We start from the raw sequence: 21,835 nt of genomic DNA, 5'->3' as shown, positions 1-21,835 counted from the left end.
CTTCCACTATCTATAATTATGATCTTCACATTGAAAGAAACATGGTCAAAGAAAGAACTAATGGCTGTTTTCTTTAAACTACCTTTTCTACTAGTTCCCAAAAGTAACAGAACAAATATTGTAGCAGACTTCCTTTGAGTTAGAATGTATGTCAAACACTTTTAGGTTTGACCATGAATATAATATTATTACAAAACTTCTAATATCTAGACTAGCACCAATTTGAAAACTGGTACTTCTGATTGCGTACCTTGTACCCTTCAAACTTGCTATAGCATATACTTCTCCAAGGTCAAATATGAGCTCATATCTGGAAGAATGTCATGCATACTGTTAATACTTATGCATGCATAGGGTTTAGACACCTTAAATATGACGATCAGCAATTGCAAAAATGCCATACTACAGTGAATTTGTTGTCCTCAATCCTCACTCTAAAAAAATCAATTTATTTATTTTTGACAATAGTAGAGATTTGGTGTGTTCCCTCTCTGGGTTAGAGCTACAAGCATTAAGTATTGCTCCAACAATTATTCGACTCTCTGAGCACATAGTATACATACTTACAGTAACTGACATATTAATTTAGTGTATTTTTTTATTTTTTTGCTATTTACTCCATTAAAACCATTATAAATTAGTGAATCCTGTTTCAACAGCATAAGATCGTGCGTTGTGCATGTATCAAGACATGATGCTATGGGGTATTTATATTTACCGGAACGTAGTTGAGCGATTCAAATCCCACAGACGAACTGACCCGTTCAATGAACCTGTAATTAGTATTAGAAGATCTGGATGGCAACATGCAACATTAACAACATCTGTATGCCCTTCCAATGTCCGAACACAACTCCTCGTCTTGCAATCCCATATCTAGTCGACAAATTAAAGGAGGAAAACTAAATTCACGATTCAACAAATATTCTGTGTATGTTTAGACAATAATATAGGTTAGTCTATTCTTCAGTGAAAATGGCATACCTTGGCAGTTTTGTCTCGTGAACCAGTGATCAAGTATAGCTGATCACCCTGACTGAAGTAATCCAGACATAACACCAAATCTGAATGCCCAGACAATGTAGACTTGCAGTTACCAGAATGCCAATCCCATATCTGGAGTTTCAAGAAAATACATGTATTTCAATATTTGAATTTGATTGGACATCCATAATCATGTTTTTGCTGAAAGCATGTAAGCGAAAACCAAGCAAACCTTTACTGTTTTGTCCTGGGCACTGGCGAACATATTGGAGTCCTTTGGGCTAAACGCAACATGCTGCACAGGACTTTTGACATCAAATGTTTTCATTAACTCCCACTCATTTTCATAGTCCCAGATCAAAATTTTGCCATCTTTGGATGCTGACAGCACGCATGGCTTAGTTGAATGAACAGCCAAGGAATTGATAGCATTTGAGTGTCCTTGTAGAACTCGGATTTTCTCTACTGATTTTTTCTTTTCTGGTTCATAACGGTACACATAGACAAGTCCACTAGAACAGCCCGCCAGAATCCATTGCTTGTGCATTATAAATTTAGCCGAAGTAACTGTAATCAAAGTGATATATAATAGCAAGTTAATGACAATGGGTAATGATAGAAACATTAGGCAAACATTGCTAAAATCAGAAGCATAAATGCATGCCTTCTCTCCCCTTGATAGCAATAGGTTTCTCTATCTGCAGGATATGAGCACACATTAATTGATTAGTCCTCGAATACAAATGCATACTTTCACCTAGAGAAACAAAAGGGCATGGATCAGGAAATTTAATACATAAGAACTGAGTATAGCTCAGGTGGTTATATTTAGGGTATATACAGTTTGTTTTACAAATGAATCTGCAAGGAGCAAAATGCTTTATTATTTTATAACATCTCAATCGCAGTATTTTTTAATTCCGATTTTGTTTACAGATATTGCTGTGATACTAGTCTGTACATCACAAATAAATTCCACATTTTTATACATGCATGCAGATGTATTACAAGATACCTGTACGTCACAAATCAATTCCACATTTTTATACATGCACGCAGATGTATTTTTTCTTCAAAATTATGGGAATTCATTTTAAAATTCATGGGAGCAGTCGAGCACAGAATATGTTCCTATATACATAGTATGGTATTACTTATGAATTCGTTAACTTGCCCGTGTCTTATAGTTCCATATACGAATTTGGTAATCTCCTTGAGCCATCATTATCCTGTGATGCGAGAGAAGAAATTTCTCACCAATGTTGTCATACGGGAGGAAAAAAAAAGATCCTATTATACAATTTCACTGGAAAATATATGCACTCACCATGGCATTGTTGGATGCACATCTAAGGCCCATGGTAACCTTGCTTTGTGTATGATCTGATCATAAAGAAACAGTAAAAACACATATCTAAACTGGGCAGAATAGCTAGGTTGATACATATGGAAATTGGGATAAAAAGGTTAATTGAACGCACCTCGGAGTCAGCTACGAGAACAACATTCAGCTCCATGGCCGGTTGCAGAATTTGGCCTGTCCTTGTTCCATCGAACATGTCATAAGTGACATCTGCGCTCGTTGTACCCTGAACCACGGTAGTGCCCTTCACATAGACTATGTCGTCGACGGGGTCTGCTGGCACAGGCTCTCGTCGTGCAATTCTTGTTATAACAACTTGCCGCATTGACTGTGGTGATAGAACTTCTATGTTCGGCACTGGAATGTAATTTGCTGTATGGTTCAATGACCACATACAGAATGCCACATGGTGATCTGTAACGTTACGGATCTCTAGTGTGCTTGACACCTCTTGGGCAACCGGGAAGCGCAACTCTTTGGGGTCAACCTGGATCAGCTCATTTGAGGGAGCTGACGAGCTAGCCTACAAAATAATGGGAAGGATGGGGTGCCCGATCAGCAGGAGCAAGATACATATGTAACGAGAGATTTTTTCTCTCGAACGTGCATGAGAACTACGCATCATTATATTAAGAAGGAGAATAACACAGACACTAATACAAAGCCCCATCAAAGAGGCCAAAAACAAAGGAACCTAAACATACTCATTAACACATTCCTCATCCAGAAGCATGCCCTTTCTGTGACCAAGAGCAAGAAACAGTTCAGCATCTGTTGACTAGTTGTGTCTTCACCAGGCAGTTTTGGTATAGCATTCTCTCCCACTTTGGTATGGGCCACCTAACTCCAGGGTCAGAGGATACTACTTTTGCTGACTGGTGGAAAAAAGTGGGCATGCAAGTGCACAAAAACTACAGAAAGGGAGTCAACAGTGTCATTATTTTGGGAGCATAGTGCCTTTGGTTGCATCGACACAGAGTTATCTTCGATGGACAATCGCCAACCATTGACAAGGTGCATAGAAGCTTCCTAGATGAGCTATCTTTATGGGTCCTAGCTGGTGCCAAAGACCTCGAAAGCCTTGGTCTTGCTGCTGCTCTTGGCGCAGCAAGAGCGACTTAGTTTTTTATTGGTCGCCTCTTTGTATTTTTCCTATGGATATTTTTATTTATGCTTGCTGTTGGTCACCATAGGGTGGTTATTGTACTGGTCCTCTTGGACCTTAATTCATCTCTTCTGCATTTTTTCGATAAAAAAATCTCCCAGGTTGGAAAGCTGCCTTGATCCACCCAGTTGGAAGAGCCACCTTAGTCAAATCGGTGCTTACTGCGATACCTATTTACCATTTCATTGCCTTACACTGTCCCAAATGGGTCATCAAGTCCATTTATAAATAAGAAGGGGATTTCTTTGGAAGGGACTGGAAAATGTCATTGGGGGTCACTGTCTTGTTGGTTGGGAACGTGTTTGCAGGCCGCTTGATCTAGGTGGGCTTGTGCGAACACAAGGTTGACTTGTCCCTCATGGTTCAGGTTGATGATGAGTGATTGTCAACGGGTAGCACTCTAGGGTAGTCAGTGGACTGACCGGAGTGTGAGATTATGTTTGTGCAACCATGTCGGTTGACTTGTGGTGTGCAGGTGTGGAGCACAGGAACGGTGGTCGATGGCTGAGGTGAAGGTCATGCGGGCTCGTGCTGATGGACCGGGAGCGGTGAAGGGCGAGTGCTGGGTCTTGACTGACGGATCAGAGCAGCCAGGTGACCAACCGCGGTGGCTGACAACTGGGACACGCACTTGTGCGAGGACGTGGTGGATTGGACCGTGTTGCCGGCGAGATCGAGGACTGGCGGGAAACGCGTCTAATCGTGGAGGACGTGCACGAGGTGCGGTGCTCACGGCAGGTTTCGTGGTTTGGGCCTCAAAACCACCCAGCGCTACGGATGGCGGGTTTTGCTGAGTTTGGGCCTCAAAACTCGGTGGTGGCGGTTCCAGAGGGAACCGTGGTGGCACACGGCGTCATCGCGGAGGGTGCGTCAAGGCGAAGCAACTCCGTGTGAAGGATGTGGCCGTCGGATCAAAAACCTAGGAGTTGGTCCATTTCGCCTCCGGTGGAGTGGATAGGCTCTATGAAAATAGGGGTAGTTTAGAAAGTGAGAATAACCCTCTATAAATAGAGGGGGGCTGGTTAGTTCAGCATCTCTTGGCTGCCATATGTTTTGAGCACTCATTCTAGAGCTCCTAGTTTTCTCTCTAGGTAGATACCAGTTGAGCCAAGGGTTCCACAACGATTTTGTACTTCGACTGTGTTCTTGATTTTCAACTTTAATCAGAGGAAGGGTCGCCAGTCCGGCCCACAGGGCTCTTTGGCTTCAAATCTCAGTTTGTACCCTTGCTGGAATTTCTGAAATTTTATAGTCTTGGTTTCTCCTTTTCCCCGATCTTGTGTTGTTGGTGAAAAACCTTGGATTCCTTTGAGAGGATTTGGTTTGGGAATTGATTGGTGGTGAGTTGGACTCTTCGGACCACTGTATACACCTAGTTGTTGCAGATTTTGGTCGCGATTTGAGAAAAACTTAGTTTAAACTCGTTCTAGAAAACTCCAACAAAACCCCAATTTCTGGCTGTATTTTTAAATCTGCGGGTGATTCACAAGTCTGATTGAGCTCAAAATTTGGGAAGATCTTGGAAACGTATTTGCTCAGATGTGTGTAAAATTTCATCTCAATCGAAGTTCATTTGGTTCAGTTTTGAATTCAAGAACAGAATTTCGTATTGCTGAAAACAACACTTTTTGACGATACTGTATTGGACAATTTTGGACTTTTTGGTGTCCGATTTGCGATCCGTTTGTTTTGCTGGTCTCATGTGAGTATTAGGAACGTTTTGTAATCATGAGATCACTCGTTCGCTGATGTGTTCATGGTTTGAGCACATGCTTCATCTCAATTAAAGTGTTCATTTCAGTGTTTAGAAGCAAAATCCGATTGGCTCCCATTCACCCCGCTCTGGTCGCCTTACCGGTCCTACAATTGGTATCAGAGCCAGGTTAAGGATTTCTCTTCCCTAATTGGTTTGAAATCCACATAGGCGACATGGAACCTGGTGTTGGCAAACCTCCGTTCTTCGATGGGACCAATTACTCGTACTGGAAGATTCGCATGTATGCGTATCTTCAGAGCATCAGTTACCGGGTTTGGGAAATTTGCCTCGATGCAAATTTCGATGCTACAAGTGACCGGATCACTCCAATTCAAATGGAGTTCCATGATTCGAACAACAAAGCTCGAAACGCTTTGTTCTCGTGTCTCTTGCTTGGTGAGTTTGAGCGAGTTGGACATCTGACTACGGCTCATCAGATCCGGTCTACCCTCGTGAGATTCCATGAGGGCAACGATCATGTGAAGACCAGACTGTTTGAGACGTACAGGCGAGAGTACGAGAACTTCACACAGTTGGTTGGAGAGACCATTGATTCTATGTTCTCTAGGTTCCAGTCAATTGTGAACAAGATGCGTGCCGACAAGGCACAACTACCCTATAGTGATCATGAGAGAGCGCTGAAATTACTACATGCTCTAGATCAGAGGGTTTGGGAGGTGAAGGTCTCGACGATCATCGAGTCGCCCAACTACGAGACTTTCACCGTGGACGAGCTCTTCAGCAAGCACAACTCCACAGAGATTGACCACCAGACTCGGGCCAAGATTGAGAACCCTAGTGCCCCCACCATGGCCCTGGTCTCTGGAGGTGGTTCTGCTTCTAACTCCTCACCTGCTATGTTTGCTCTATCTTCTTTGTTGTCTATTACAGAGGAGCAGGTGGAGAGCCTTGGGGATGAGGAGCTAGCACTTGTGGCCAGCCGGTTCACGCGGTTCCACAACAACTGTATGAGCCGGCGGCGTGGCAGGTCCAAGGACAGATGCTACAACGGTGGTGATCCCGACCACTTCGTTGTCAGCTGCCCCAAGAAGGGCAAATCTGAGTCTGGCCCGCGCGACCATCACTCTGGTCAGCGCAAGGGCAAGTACTCCACCAGCAAGTACAAGTCCAAGGGAGGATTCGACAAGGAGGCGCTCAAGAAGAAGTACCTATAATAAAAGAAGTACCTTCAGAAGGCAAAGATCAAGGGCTTTCGATCCAGTCTCACATCGGTTATGACTAGAGTTTTGACTACGGAGGGTGTTAGACTGTTTTGTTTTTTGGCTAAGTGTTAAGGACCTAGAGCCCATCCCCTGTAAGCGCCACTAGTGTGGGGTATATGTAATACTTAGCCCACCATCAATGATCTAGGGCTTTCAATATCCAGCAACAGAGACAATTTTTTGCTGGCATTGTATTAAATTAGGTGAAGCAATTTCCCCACCAAAACGATTTCTCACAATTTAGGGCTTAAGGAAGCCGATTCAGACGCCAGAATCCAACCAGAAGCCGAAACAAACAGGGCCATAGGCTCTTAACTAGCTAGTGGTGTAGAGGTAACACCTGGGACTATCAACCTAGGGAATTTGCTCATTATCTTTTAAAGCTCCTATCTCTAACAAAATCCAAAACCCTACAACCTCGGCTGACTAAAATATAATCAAAACAAAGTAGTTTCAACGAAAGTCTAGCAAGTAGTAGAGAATAACATGTAATGTGTACCCGTGAATATAAATTTGGCCAACAATTTCCCAAACATCATGCTTTCATAAATTTTCATTTTACTAGTGAACTTACCTCAGAACCTGTGTCAATATCCATGATGACTGATATTTCATAGTTGTTCGGTTGAATCACGATCCTACAAGATAAGAAAATTGCAGTTTACAAGTATGGTACATAGTAGAAAGTGTTGATTGTTCTAAAATGTTCAAAATCTTATATAATATACTATGTGTACATACTTTTGGAAATAATTTTAAAGCAGGGTTAGTTTCATGTCAGAAGTGAAACAGAGGCAGCTTGCTAGCTGAGCTCTAGAATATCACGTAGCAAAGTTCGATTAGGCAGGTATAATACAACACAAGTAGTTCTAGTGGTTTCCTAGTTTTTTTCTCGAACAACGTAGGAGAATTGCATGTCATTTCATTAAGAAAGAATATTGGTAATACAAAACTAGGGGTATAGTGTGGGAAACCCTAACCCTCGAATAGGGTAGGGTGATGTATTAATAGATTAGGAGTTGGGCCAAGCCCATTACAGAGGGGCGAGAGGGTAATTACATATGGGAAACCAAACCCTAATAGGTATTCTAACACCCCCCAGTCGCAACTCTATTCTATACAAATGTTGAGACTGGACCGAAAGACTAGGAATACACTCGTCGGTAACCCCTTGGTGAAGATGTCGGCGAACTGCATCGTAGTGGGGACGCTGAGAACCCGAACATCACCTACAAAGAGCATTACAAAGAGCAAGTTGATCTTGATGAGATAGGTGATGAATAGGCTCCGTGCATCGCGCTAAGGAACATGTCCATTGGGGATGTGTGTCCTAAGGAATCCGAAGAGCCTCCAAATGCACAAGATCAACCATCCTCCTCCACACAAGCATCTCCACCAACTCAACATGAGGATGAAGCTCAAGTTGATGAAGTAGAAGATCAAGCAAATGAGCCACCTCAAGATGACGACAATGATTAAGGGGGTGATGCAAATGATCAAGACAAGGAGGATGAAGAACAAAGGCCGCCACACCCAAGAGTCCACCAAGCAATCCAACGAGATCACCCCATCGACACCATCCTCGGCGACATTCATAAGGGGGTAACCACTAGATCTCGTGTTGCACATTTTTGTGAGCATTACTCTTTTGTTTCCTCTATTGAGCCACACAAGGTAGAGGAAGCACTTCAAGATTTGGATTGGGTGGTGGCAATGCAAGAGGAGCTCAACAACTTCACTAGGAATGAGGTATGACATTTAGTTACACGTCCTAACCAAAATGTTGTAGGAACCAAATGGGTCTTCCGCAACAAGCAAGATGAGCATGGTGTGGTGACAAGGAACAAAGCTCGACTTGTGGCCAAGGGATACTCTCAAGTCGAAGGTTTGGATTTCGGTGAAACCTATGCACCCGTAGCTAGGCTTGAGTCAATTCGAATATTATTAGCCTATGCTACTTACCATGGCTTCAAGCTTTACCAAATGGATGTGAAGAGTGCCTTCCTCAATGGACCAATCAAGGAAGAGGTCTATGTTGAGCAACCTCCCGGCTTTGAAGATAGTGAGTACCCTAACCATGTGTATAAACTCTCTAAGGCGCTTTATGGGCTTAAGCAAGCCCCACGAGCATGGTATGAATGCCTTAGGGATTTCCTTATCACTAATGGATTCAAAGTCGGAAAGGCCGATCCTACTTTATTCACTAAAACTCTTGAAAATGACTTGTTTGTATGCCAAATCTATGTTGATGATATTATATTTGGGTCTACTAACGAGTCTACATGTGAAGAATTTAGTAGGATCATGACACAAAAATTCGAGATGTCTATGATGGGGGAGTTGAAGTACTTCTTAGAATTCCAAGTGAAGCAACTCCAAGAAGGCACCTTCCTAAGCCAAACGAAGTATACTCAAGATATTCTAAGCAAGTTTGGGATGAAGGATGCCAAACCCATCAAGACACCCATGGGAACCAATGGGCATCTCGACCTCGACGAGGGAGGTAAATCCGTCGATCAAAAGGTATACTGGTCGATGATAGGTTCTTTGCTATATTTATGTGCATCTCGACCGGATATTATGCTTTCCGTATGCATGTGTGCAAGATTCCAAGCCGACCCTAAGGAAGCTCACCTTACGGCCGTAAAACGAATCTTGAGATATTTGGTTTATACTCCTAAGTTTGGGATTTGGTATCCTAGGGGATCCACTTTTGATTTAATTGGTTATTCGGATGCCGATTTGGCGGGGTGTAAAATCAATAGAAAGAGCACATCGGGGACTTGCCAGTTCTTGGGAAGATCCTTGGTGTCTTGGGCTTCAAAGAAGCAAAATTCCGTAGCTCTCTCTACCGCCGAAGCCGAGTACATTGCCGCAGGCCATTGTTGCGCGCAACTACTTTGGATGAGGCAAACCCTTAGGGACTAAGGTTACAAACTAACCAAAGTCCCTCTTCTATGTGATAATGAGAGTGCAATCAAAATGGCGGATAATCTCGTCGAGCATAGCCGCACTAAACACATAGCCATTCGGTATCACTTTTTAAGGGATCACCAGCAAAAGGGAGATATCGAGATTTCTTACATTAATACTAAAGATCAATTAGCTGATATCTTTACCAAGCCACTTGATGAACAAACTTTTAACAAACTTAGGCATGAGCTAAATATTCTTGATTCTAGGAACTTCTTTTGTTGATTTGCACACATAGCTCATTTATATACCTTTGATCATGTCTCTTTCATATGCTATGACTAATGTGTGTTCAAGTCTATTTCAAACCAAGTCATAGGTGTATTGAAAGGAAATTGGAGTCTTCGGCGAAGACACAGGCTTCCACTCCGTAACTCATCCTTCGCCATCACTCCGAGCAACATCTGTCTTTGGTATAATCTTCACTCATTTATTTAAAACCAAAGAAGGAGAGAGTAATTCCAAGGGCTCTAATGACTCCGTTTTTGGCGATTCATGCCAAAGGGGGAGAGAGTAATAGCCCAAAGCAAAAGGACCGCACCACCACCTAATTTTAACAAGAGTTTTTCAATTGGTATGATTCTCAATTGATAAATTTGAAATTAGTATCTTATTGTGTTCAAAAGGGGGAGAAAGTAGTATTTCAAAATTGATATATCAAAACCCTCTTGAACACTAAGAGGAGAATTTCATCTAGGGGAAGTTTTTGTTTAGTCAAAGGAAAAGCATTTGAAACAGGGGGAGAAAATTTCAAAATCTTGACAATGCTTCAAAAATCTTATTCATTTACCTTTGACTATTAGCAAAAGGACTTTGAAAAATATTTACAAAAGTATTTGCAAAAAACAAAACATGTGGTGCAAGAGTGGTCCAAAATGGTAAAAATGAAGAAACAATCCATGCATATCTTATAAGTATTTATATTGGCTTAATTCCAAGCAACCTTTGCACTTACATTATGCAAACTAGTTCAATTATGCTTTTCTACACTTGCTTTGGTTTGTGTTGGCATCAATCACCAAAAAGGGGGAGATTGAAAGTGAATTAGGCTTACACCTATTTTCTAATTGATTTTGGTGGTTGAATTGTCCAACACAAATAATTGGACTAACTAGTTTTGCTCTAGTGTATAAGTTATACAGGTGTCAAAGGTTCACACTTAGCCAATAAAAAGACCAAGAATTGGGTTCAACAAAAGAGCAAAGGGATACCAAAGTGTGCCCTGGTCTGGCGCACCGGACATGTCCGGTGCACCACCGGACAGTGTCCGGTGCACCAGGGGACTTCACGCTGAACTACTCACCTTCGGGAAAATCCAGAGGCGCTTCGCTATAATTCACCGGACTGTCCGGTGTACACCGGACAGTGTCCGGTGCTCCAAGGAAGGGCGTCTCAGGAACTCGCCAGCTTCGGGAAATCGCAACGGCTGCTCCGCTATAATTCACCGGACACCGGACATGTCCGGTGTACACCGGACTGTCCGGTGTAACTGCGGGGCAACAGCTACTTCGCGCCAACGGTCACCTGCAACAGCAATTAATGCGCGCCAGAGCGCGCAGAAGTCAGGCACGCGCGTTGTGGCGCACCGGACACTCTACAGTACATGTCCGGTGTGCCACCGGACATCCAGGCGGGCCCAGAAGACAGAGCTCCAACAGTCGGAACCCAACGGCCTTGGTGACGTGGCTGGCGCACCAGACATGTCCGGTGTGCACCGGACTGTCCGGTGCACCATACGACAGTCAGCCTTCACCAAACGGCTAGTTTGGTGGTTGGGGCTATAAATACCCCCAACCACCCCCCATTCAAGTCATCCAAGTTTTCCCACTTCAACTACTTACAAGAGCTCTAGCATTCAATTCTAGACACACCCAAGTGATCAAATCCTCTCCAAACTCCACACAACGCCCTAGTGTTTAGTGAGAGAGATTTGCTTGTGTTCTTTCGAGCTCTTGCGCTTGTATTGCTTTCTTCTTTCTTTGATTCTTCATTGCGATCAAACTCACTTGTAATTGAGGCAAGAGACACCAATCTTGTGGTGGTCCTTGTGGGAACTTTGTGTTCCAAGCATTTGAGAAGAGAAAGCTCACTCGGTCCGAGGGACCGTTTGAGAGAGGGAAAGGGTTGAAAGAGACCCGGTCTTTGTGACCACCTCAACGGGGAGTAGGTTTGCGAGAACCGAACCTCGGTAAAACAAATCCACGTGTCTCACTCCTTATTCGCTTGCGATTTGTTTTGCACCCTCTCTCGCGGACTCGATTTTATTTCTAACGCTAACCCGGCTTGTAGTTGTGATTATTTTTGAGAATTTCAGTTTCGCCCTATTCACCCCCCCTCTAGGCGACTTTCACGCACTAATCGGTGACCTTTTGTTTTTGGGTTTCCATGGTCATGGGTCTAGTTGTTCATACTATTGTTGTATTTCTAACTATCATCTAGTGTTTGTGGGTTTGTGCGGAATTGTAAGAGGTTTCCCCTTTTTACCTCACCTATTCTTCTTAATATAATGATTTGCAGCTCTCCTGCGTTTTCGAAAAAAAAGATTATCCTGATGAGGTCCATACACACCTGTGAACCACCAGCAAGAACCAGACTCCTCCAGAAATTGGACAAAGACAGAGAAATTATTCACGACCAAAGCCACAGAGACAAAAGACCCGTCACACCAAGCAATTAACACTCCTCTAGTCCCTTGGCGGAACTAGAAACAAAATTACTGAAACCAGACCCAAGAATAGACAGAATATCAAAGTCCAAGATAGGACACAATTTGGTCTCCTGGAGACAAACAATGGAAGGCTTGATATCAAGAACCAGAGTTTTGACCGAGCCCCTCTTGGCACGATCATTGAGGCCCCTTACATTCCAAATAAGAAAACAGTTATTCTCCATTGAAAACAGAAACTACCACTACCATCGTTGCCCCACAAAGCCGCCAAAGCAGCGATGTGCGCACTCGAAAGCCCGGTATCAATTAATTTTGCATAATTGCTGGCATCTTGGAGAGAAATATTCTCAATGTCATCACAAAATCCCAGATGTCTGCACACTTGAGCAGCCGAATTTGAACCCAACTCCGGAGGGAATTTGGCCACTCTCCTACTTCTCCTTGGTCGAAAATCACTTGGCATTGCCTTTTTTCTTCTTTTGGTACTTTGGGTGGGCGGGGGTGGTAACAGGCCATCAGAAGGCTTAGTGACCGCAGACTTGAACTCTTCCAAAGGTAGAATCATTTCCACCACAGATTGCAACAAAAGGTCTTCTTGGACAAGCTGAACCTGAGACAATCTTCTTCTTGAATATACTTTAAACACAGGTGGCTTAGATTTCCATCTATATGCCCCGGATGACTGACAAGAACCAAGCCTTCTCGCCCTGGCAGAGCCAATAACAGAAATACCACCAGCCACCAAACGAGAGCACTCGGATCCATGCTGCCCAGCTGAGATATCCTCCTCCAAATCGTTCACATGGACCACCTCCAAAGGACCCTTCGAGCATGGGCTACTATCGAAAACTGACTCCCAAGTCCAATGCCAGCTCCAACGCCAAAACTGAAGGGTGGCCAAGCGCCTCCAGCTCCTCAACCGAAACTATTGGTAGAGCCGAGGTATCAACTGATCCCAAGTCCACTGCCATATCCATCGCCAAAACTGGAGGGTGACCAAACGCCTCCAGCTCCTCAAACGAAGCTACCGGGAGAGCCGGGGCATCAACTGATCCAACCTCCACCATATCCGGGTCAACAACCTGATCAGACTTGAGACAGTTATCCACCTGTCCAAAAAGAGAGCGTTGCCCCAGTCACAAATGAATCGGAACCCGAGTAGATGGCGCAGTGTGCTCCAGCCGCCTCGGCCGCCGCTAATGATGTTCATGATCACTGTCTTCGTCGGCGAAGCCCGAAGGGGGTGGCGAGGGAAAATCCTCACCGGAAGCTGAATTTCTATCCGAACGAAGAACCACCACCGAAACAGGGAACACCAACGTGCGAGGAGTCCAACTCTCATCCTCTCCAAAGACAATCGGCTCTTTAGCATGGAGATCCACAATCGCCGGTAGAAGCTCAGGTGAACGGCACCAGACCTTAAGTCTGAGAATAGACACGTCTTCCTCCGCGACTGAGTCGGATAACAGTCCATGAATCATACAGAAAGCACCAAGCACAGCCTCCGCAGACTCAATCTCCTAGAGATGCGTAGGAATTCCACGTAGCTCAACGCCAATGGGCACCAGCGGCCGACCACTTCCAATAGCGAAAGCCTGACGAGACCACCTTCGAATGTGTAACCTGAGTGGAGGGGCATGAAGTGATTGCCCCCCATCGACCACCCGATCAGCCAAGGAGACTGAGGGGAAGAGGACGAGGAAAGAATTTGGCGTAGCACGACGTAGGCGCAGCGACCCTGCTTCAAGGAAAAACCTCGAGGCGATTGCATCACGCACCTCCGCAGCACAGCCAGAACCTTCCTGTCCGACAACACTGACGATCAGTGCACGACGGAGCTCCTCCTCAGCCCGATCAATTCTTCCACATCGCCCGACAAAGCACCCTGGCCTAGCCAGGTCGAAGGCAGGCGAAGGAGTCAACCGGCCCCCAGCGCCTGTCTTCCTCTTCCTCTGACCACGACGAGTTCTCTTCTTCGTACCTTCACCAGCAGCAGGACCAGACCCGGCCACCTGACCACCAGCCATACCCAGACCGGAACCTATCTCTTCCGAAGTCTTCTTAGTCACAGACCGCCACACCAAAATGCGCCCGGGGATGGAAGGGGTCGTCCGCCGGCGCGGGCACACGCCCACACGGTGCCCCGACAGCCGGCAGAAGAAGCACCACACGCGATTTCGGCACTCCGCGCACGATGCTTAGAAGAGAAACAGTTGAAGCATCTCCCACGCAAATCCACCGGGACTGGTCTGGGGAGGGGCTTCAAGGTGCTCGAACGACGACGAACCACCCTCATCCATCCATCATCATCCCTGGAAGCTGCAGGCTTGGATGAAAACAGGGCCTCCTTATAGAATTTCCTAACCACGCCTTCCTGGACCAGTGACGCAGCAGAGGAGGCACCAACACCGCCGTCCTCCTGCCAGCGCTGCTCCTTCGATCTTTCACCACGTTGAACACCAAGGGGAGAAGCCTCCGACACCGGGGAAGGTAGAGGAGTGGTCGCCGGTCTTGGAATAAGAGCCGGCGAGAGGCCAGTGGAGGGAGGAAACGAGGCGTTGGGAGGGGGAAGGCCACCCACTTTCCCAAAATGACTATACATGTCGCTTCTCAAGAAGTTAAACATTTTTCACCTTGACTAACTTTATAGAAAATAGTATCAAAATTTATATCTCCAAATAAGTTTATTACCAAAATATATGACAGCGACACGATTAATCTGCAAATACTTATTACACATCATAAATATTAATATTTGTTGTTATACATAGTTTTTTTAATAAATCTACTTTAGGAATCTCCTATAGTATTCATTTTATTTGCTTCATATGATTGCTTTACATATTACATATTTGAAAAATTACAATGATTGAATCCATTGTCTAACATTGTCTGCCATCGTTGCACTCATTCTATAGCTGTTGAGGGTCATTTCTTGAGCAAAGATATTTTGCACCCCTGGATAGTGGGAGGGGTGTTTTCAAAGGTCCAACCATTTCTGCACCTCCAAATGCACCACATCATGGTGATAATTGTCTCCATGGACCATGGTTGTGCAAGATTCCCTCATTCCTCTAACCGCTAGGTGGGGGTTAGTCGAGCGTGTTGGCGTGATTCCCACAATTTCCCAGCATCTTTTGGCAAAACTGCAACGTAGGAAGAGATGATTCCAGGTTTCTTCTTTCTGACATTTTGTTCTACAAATCAGGGCAAAGGTATCCGAGACTTTCGGGGTTTTGTGAATAAGTTTGTAACCCCTCTGGGACGAGTATGTGTCTGTGTTGTTAGCGCACGTCCATTTGTCCGACATGTCTGATAGTTCCATTTCATGAAGCATTGTGACCAGGAGAAGCATTTGCCCATATGCGGGGGCCGATAGCAGCAGATGGAACAGATCCTCAATCATGGGCACCATCTTTGCCTGGTTTAGGGTTATGTTTGTATTCACTGAGTAAGAGAACAATTCTAGGAACTTGTCACATAATGGGGTGCCCTTCCATCTGTCATGCCATAGATGGATTGTGGTTCCATCGCCTGTTTTGATATTGGATATTTCAAGGAATACCGGAAGGTTCTTCAGAACATCTTTCCACCAGAATGAACCATTGTTGCCATCTGGAGGGAGCGAACCATTGTTGTATCTATTTCTCCAAATCAGTTGGACCCATGGTATATCTCCAAACCATTGTTGTTACATATAGTAATTTAGTTAAGCTTAAAAAACTTTGACTTCTCAAAACAAAAGCGAGATAGTTACTTGGTTTCTATGGAAAGGAAGGAAGAATTTTAACGGTGGAAGCTGTCTTGTTCCTTGGGAGATAGTTACAAGGCCTATAAAATTTGGTGGCCTTGGAGTTTCTAATTTACAATTCAAAAGTTGGGCTATACAGGCTAAATGGTTATGGCTGCAAAAAACTGATCCATCCAGACCATGGCATGGGATGAATCTTCCTATTCAGCAGCAGGTCAGACAGTTCTTTAATCTTTCGGTTTTAACTGTGGTCGGGGATGGGACCAGTACTCTATTTTGGTTAGATAAATGGTTGAATGGGAATGCTATCTAAGATATTGCACCAGACGTTGTCTGTTTGGTGGACAGTAGAGTCATCTCTACCAGGACCGTAGCTCAGGCTATGGATAATTGGCAGTGGGTTAGTGATATTGGGAGTCATCTTTCTCTGGTTGGGCTGCAGCAGAACTTGAAGTTATGGGATGTTCTTGGGGAGGTAACGCTTTCACAGGAGGTGGACAGGCTTGTTTGGATGCACACTGCTTTTGGGCAGTTCTCTTCAAGGTCTTGCTACAGAGCCTTCTTCATGGGGTCCATCTCCTTTGAGCCATGGTGTTGACGCTTTTTCGGAGGCGCCAAATACTCAAGAAGAACCAGCGGCGGTGCTCTCTGTTCAGGCGCGGACGGTCCGCGGCCTGGGGCCGGACGGTCCGCGACCTGGCACAGGGGCTAGGGTTTCCTGCCTGACGGCCGGACGGTCCGCGCCCTGGGGCCGGACGGTCCGCGCGTGCGCAGGGGCGGCGGAAGATCGCCGGCGGCGCCTGGATCTCGCTCCCGGGAGGGACCCCGTCGGGGAGGAGAGATCCTAGGGGTTGTCTAGGCTCGGGCCGGCCGACCTAGACTCCTCTAATCGGCGTAGAGTCGAAGAGAGGCGAAGAATTTGGGGATCGAGAGGCTAAACTAGAACTAGACTAGAACTACTCCTAATTGTACTGGAAATAAATGCGAATAGAAGTTGTATTGATTCGATTGTTGATGATTACAAATCGGCCGTAGACCTCTCTATTTATAGAGGAGGGGGGCTGGACCCTTTACACAACTGATTCCGAGCTAATCCCGCGAATATAGCTAACAACCGTAGCACAAAACTCGGAACCCTAATCTATTCTGCGCACGCGCGGACCGTCCGGCCCACAGGCGCGGACCGTCCGGACCGCGGACCGTCCGGCCTAAGGGCCGGACCGTCCGCTTGCTCATTTTTGGTTCGAACATATGCCCCCCTGCCTTTTGGTGGAGCTGGGCGAACCAAAAGCAACTAACTCGATGTGATCACATCGGTTCTCTTAGGCATCTTGCCACATACTAGGATGGTACTGTTTGAGGAAACGCCCATTCAAAGGCTTTGATAAATCCTTGCCTTGTAATGTTTGTAGCAAATAGGCGTTACCAGACATTACCTGTTTTACTTTATAAGGACCCTCCCAGCTTGGCGACCACTTTCCAAACTTCCGGTCTTTATTCCTTAGAGGCAAGATGGTCTTCCACACCAGATCCCCTACTTGAAATGACTTTGCTTTGACCTTCTTATTGTAGGCCCTGGCTACCATGATCTTGTCCTTTTCTATCGCTCCCAAAGCTATCATCCTCTTATCGGTCACCTCATCAATATTATCCATCATTGAATTATAATAATCAGCAGCAGTTAGATCATTTTGTCTGGCAAACCTGACAGCATTCAAACTTATTTCCACAGGTAACACTGCTTCCTGCCCATAGACAAGCTCAAAAGGAGATACTTTAGTAGCACTATGTTTAGATATTCTATGAGCCCATAAAGCTTCAGACAAAATCTTATGCCAATGTTTAGGATTATCAGATACCTTCTTCTTTATCAAATTAATCAATGTCCTATTACTAGACTCGGCCTGCCTATTGGCCTGAGCATAATATAGAGACGAATTAAGCAGCTTAATTCTGTATAATTCAGCAAATTCACGTACCTCCTTTGACATAAAAGAAGTACCTTGATCTGTAGTCAAGGTATGGGGAATACCGAATCTATGAATAATATGCTCAGTTATGAACTCAATTACCTCTTTGTGCATCATGTTCTTTAGAGCAACGGCTTCAGTCCATTTGGTGAAATAGTCAGTGGCAACTAACACAAACCGATGCCCCTTTGATGATGAAGGATGAATTTCTCCAATAAAGTCTAATCCCCATCCTCTGAATGGCCAAGGCTTGATGATAGGATGTAATTCGGCTGCAGGGACCAACTGTAGGTCGCCGAATTTTTGACACACTTGGCACCCCTTGTAGTACTTGAAACAATCAGCTGTCATACTAGGCCAATAAAAACCAGACCTTCGCAACAACCACTTCATCTTTGGAGCTGATTGATGGGTACCACAAATTCCTTCATGTACTTCGGCCATGGCTAATATAGCATCATCTGGGCCCAAGCACTTAAGCAGGACATCATTAACCGTTCGGCGGTAAAGTTCATCACTCATCAAAACATACTTGAAAGCTGTTCGCCGAATGTTCTTATCTGTCCTGATATTGGGATTTTGCAAATAATTAAGTATAGGTGTCCTCCAATCACTTGCATCGGCTTCATTGTCAGCCGAATCAATTAAGAGAACCTTTCTGGTAACCTCGGACGGTCCGGCGTCAACACGCGGACGGTCCGCGACCTGGGAATTTGGCTCTGCACTGGTTATCAGATTTTCAGTTTTGTGAAATTTCCCTATCTTTATCCGATAACCCGATGCATCTTGTGCCAAGTCGTTAGCTTTATGATTCTCAACTCTAGAGATATGCCGAATACTGAATTCGTCAAAAGAATGGATTATGCTCCAACATTTCTCAAGATAGCTATTTAGAGTACCATCAAGGCATTGATATTCTTCTAACACTTGTTGGACAACCAGCTGAGAATCACCAAATACCTCCACATGTTTTACTCCCATACCATTTAAAAGTTCTAAACCGAATAGGAGGGCCTCATATTCGGCTTGATTATTAGTGCAATACGTTTTCAATCGGCTAGAGAAGTCAAAGGAGACATTACTTGGTGAAACAAGCACAATGCCAATTCCTTGCCCTTCATTGCAAACCGATCCATCAAAATATAAAGTCCAAGGAGTAATAGTGAGGTATGATATGTCTAGTTCATGAATATCATTAACCCGATGTTCTACAATAAAATCCGCTACGACTTGGCCTTTCATAGATTTCAATGGTTCATAAGCCAAGTCATATTCTATGAGTGCATAAGCCCACTTACCAATTCTACCACTCATAATTGGGTTATGCAACATGTACTTGATTACATCGGCTTGACCAGAAACAGTGCAATGACTAGACAGTAAATAACATCTACATTTGGTGCATGCATAAAACAAGCATAAGCATAACTTTTCAATAAAAGTGTACCTTGTTTCAGCATCCACCAACCTTCGGCTTAGATATGTCACCACATGCTCCTTCCCCTCAGTTTCTTGTGTCAGAACAGCCCCAATAACCTTGTCTTCAGCTGCAATGTATAATCTGAATGGTGCTCCCACTTGTGGTGCTTTTAACACGGGAGCCGAAGACAAGTATTTTTTAATGAGATCAAATGCTTCCTGCTGCTCTGCCCCCCAAGTGAATTCAGCATCATTTTTAAGCTGAAGGATAGGGGTGAAGGCATCAATCTTCCCGGCTAAGTTAGAAATAAACCTTCGTAAATAATTCACCTTGCCGAGAAACCTCTGCACTTCGACCTTACACGTCGGAGGCCCCACATTCCGAATAGACTTGATTCGGTCAGGGTCTATTTCTATACCATGTTCATGGATGACAAATCCTAAAAACTTACCAGCCGACACTCCAAAAGCACATTTACGTGGGTTCATTTTTAAACCATACCGACGCATTTTATCAAAGGCTTTGCGCAAATCAGCTATATGAGAACTAAACTCAGCCGATTTGACTACAATATCATCAATGTAGACTTCCACAGTGTTTCCTAACAACTCATGGAAGATCAGATTCATAGCCCTCTGATAAGTAGCACCAGCATTTTTAAGACCGAATGTCATGACAACCCATTCAAATAAACCAATGAAGCCTGGACATATAAAGGCCGTTTTAGACGCATCTTCTTCGGCCATGAAAATCTGATTATATCCGGCATTACCATCAAGGAAGCTAATAATTCTATTTCCTGATGCATTATTGATTAATGTGTCGGCTATGGGATATTCATCTTTAGGAGTTGCTTTATTTAAATTACGAAAATCAATGCATACTCTAAGCTTACCTGACTCCTTCTTCTCCACCGGCACAATATTGGAGACCCACTCTGCGTATCTGCAAGGTCTAATAAAATTAGCTTCTAGTAGCCGGTGGATTTCGTCCTTAATTCGTGGGAGAAGATCTGGACGAAATGTTCTAGCTTTCTGCTTGAAAGGTCTGAAACCAGGCTTAATAGGCAGCCGATGTTCGACAATTTCTCGGCTTAGTCCAGGCATTTCAGTGTAATTCCAAGCAAAACAATCTGAATATTCCTTCAATAGACCGATCATCTCATTTCTAGAATCGGTCTCCAGGGTCTTGTTTACAAAAGTCGGCCTTGGAGTTTTACCATCTCCTATGTCAATTTCCTCCAAAGGATCGGCCGATGTAAACCCCTGTCCTAGTTTATCAAGATCTCTGAATTCCTCTATCATGTCCCCCACAGAGGAATCAGATGATCTTTGTGTGATTGCGGACTTTCCGGTCTCGTGGACCGGATCATCCGTAATACTGTCTTTTCGCTGTGGTAGATGTTCGGTCTTAAAGTCCGAACTCTTTTGTGAAAGACCAGACCATCCGGCCTTGGCGGCCGAACTGTCCGTGACCAAAGACTCATGAACTTTGTGTGTATTCATCATTTAACTTTATTTAGGATTTAGCCGATTCTCCATCGGCTCTAGCATTACAGGAATGAAACCTTTCTTATCTATACTTATGAATTGATAATCAGAAAAGTCTACTCCTGTGAGACATGTAGCAGTCTCATAAGTCCAGAGTACAGGGGCATCAGCCACAGCGATGCAGGCCGATACATCAGCATGTACTTGTTCTATGTCATCGCCTACCCATTGTATCAGCATTTGATGTAATGTAGAAGGTATACATTGATTGGCGTGAATCCAATCTCTGCCTAGGATTAAACTGTAATTTCCTTCTACATCAGCGACGAAGAATGCAGCAGCAAGGGTCTTAGTCCCGATGGTTAATTCAACGGACGTGACTCCCCTGGCTTTGATCGAACTATCAGTCCCAACACCGCTGAGGGTCATGTTGGTCTTGACAAGTTCGTCATCTTGTTTACCTAATTTTCTGTATAATGAATAAGGCATTAGATTTACAGCCGCCCCTCCATCTACCAACATCTTAGCAATCGGTATCCCATCAATGTGGCCGCGCACGAAGAGCGGCTTTAAATGATTTACCGATTCTTTTGGTTTAGTAAAGGCGGCTTCTTTAGGACCAAAATCAAACTGGGAAACAACAGGTTCATCGTCGCCGATAATAGTACAATCGGCAGAAAATGTAATAATATTTACATCCATACCTGGGTGTTCTGGAGAAGCCTCGTAGTCGACCAGGTCTTCTCCCAGCAGGTCGTCCTCTTCCATTGATGTTGTCGTGTCGGTGGAGGCTTCCTGGTGAACGGCGGACGGTCCGCGTGCGGTGGCCGGACGGTCCGCGCCTGGTGCAGGTTGTCCAAAGACTTCCTGGTGAACGGCGGACGGTCCGCGCGTAGGGGCCGGACGGTCCGCGCTTGGTGCAGATTGACTTTCTATTTCTGTGGCCGTTTGTTTTTTCTCAACGGCCTTCGGTCTCCATTTCTTTTGCGGTGGCGGGTATAATGGATGTGTGTCATTAAATGTCTTTTCCGCCTCCTTCTCCTGGCTCTCCTTTGCTCTTAGGCGCTGTAAT

General features: G+C 44.7%; 1 protein-coding gene across 3 annotated transcripts in view; it reads right to left on the bottom strand.

The window, feature by feature from the left end:
- The window catches only part of LOC100384203 (uncharacterized), a 130,851-nt gene that overhangs the window by 23,553 nt on the left and 85,463 nt on the right, over positions 1 to 21,835 (bottom strand). For 2 of the 3 annotated variants that reach the window (XR_004857612.1, XR_004857613.1), the window contains 5 exons: positions 2,466 to 2,870; positions 2,312 to 2,367; positions 2,159 to 2,213; positions 1,649 to 1,682; positions 1,466 to 1,551 (listed from right to left, as the gene is read on the bottom strand). Coding sequence is in view for 1 of the 3 variants with exons in the window: in XM_035967069.1 (XP_035822962.1) it covers positions 251 to 310; positions 719 to 876; positions 985 to 1,116; positions 1,217 to 1,551; positions 1,649 to 1,682; positions 2,159 to 2,213; positions 2,312 to 2,367; positions 2,466 to 2,870 (1,235 nt within the window). In the remaining 2 variants the exon portion in view is untranslated. Of the gene's footprint in view, positions 1 to 250; positions 311 to 718; positions 877 to 984; positions 1,117 to 1,216; positions 1,552 to 1,648; positions 1,683 to 2,158; positions 2,214 to 2,311; positions 2,368 to 2,465; positions 2,871 to 21,835 lie in introns of those variants that run through there. The other variant, XM_035967069.1, reaches the window with a different exon arrangement.

Source organism: Zea mays, chromosome 4 (genome assembly GCF_902167145.1).
Source record: "Zea mays cultivar B73 chromosome 4, Zm-B73-REFERENCE-NAM-5.0, whole genome shotgun sequence".
Classification (NCBI taxonomy): domain Eukaryota; kingdom Viridiplantae; phylum Streptophyta; class Magnoliopsida; order Poales; family Poaceae; genus Zea; species Zea mays.
This window is presented reverse-complemented; position numbering and strand designations above follow the sequence as displayed.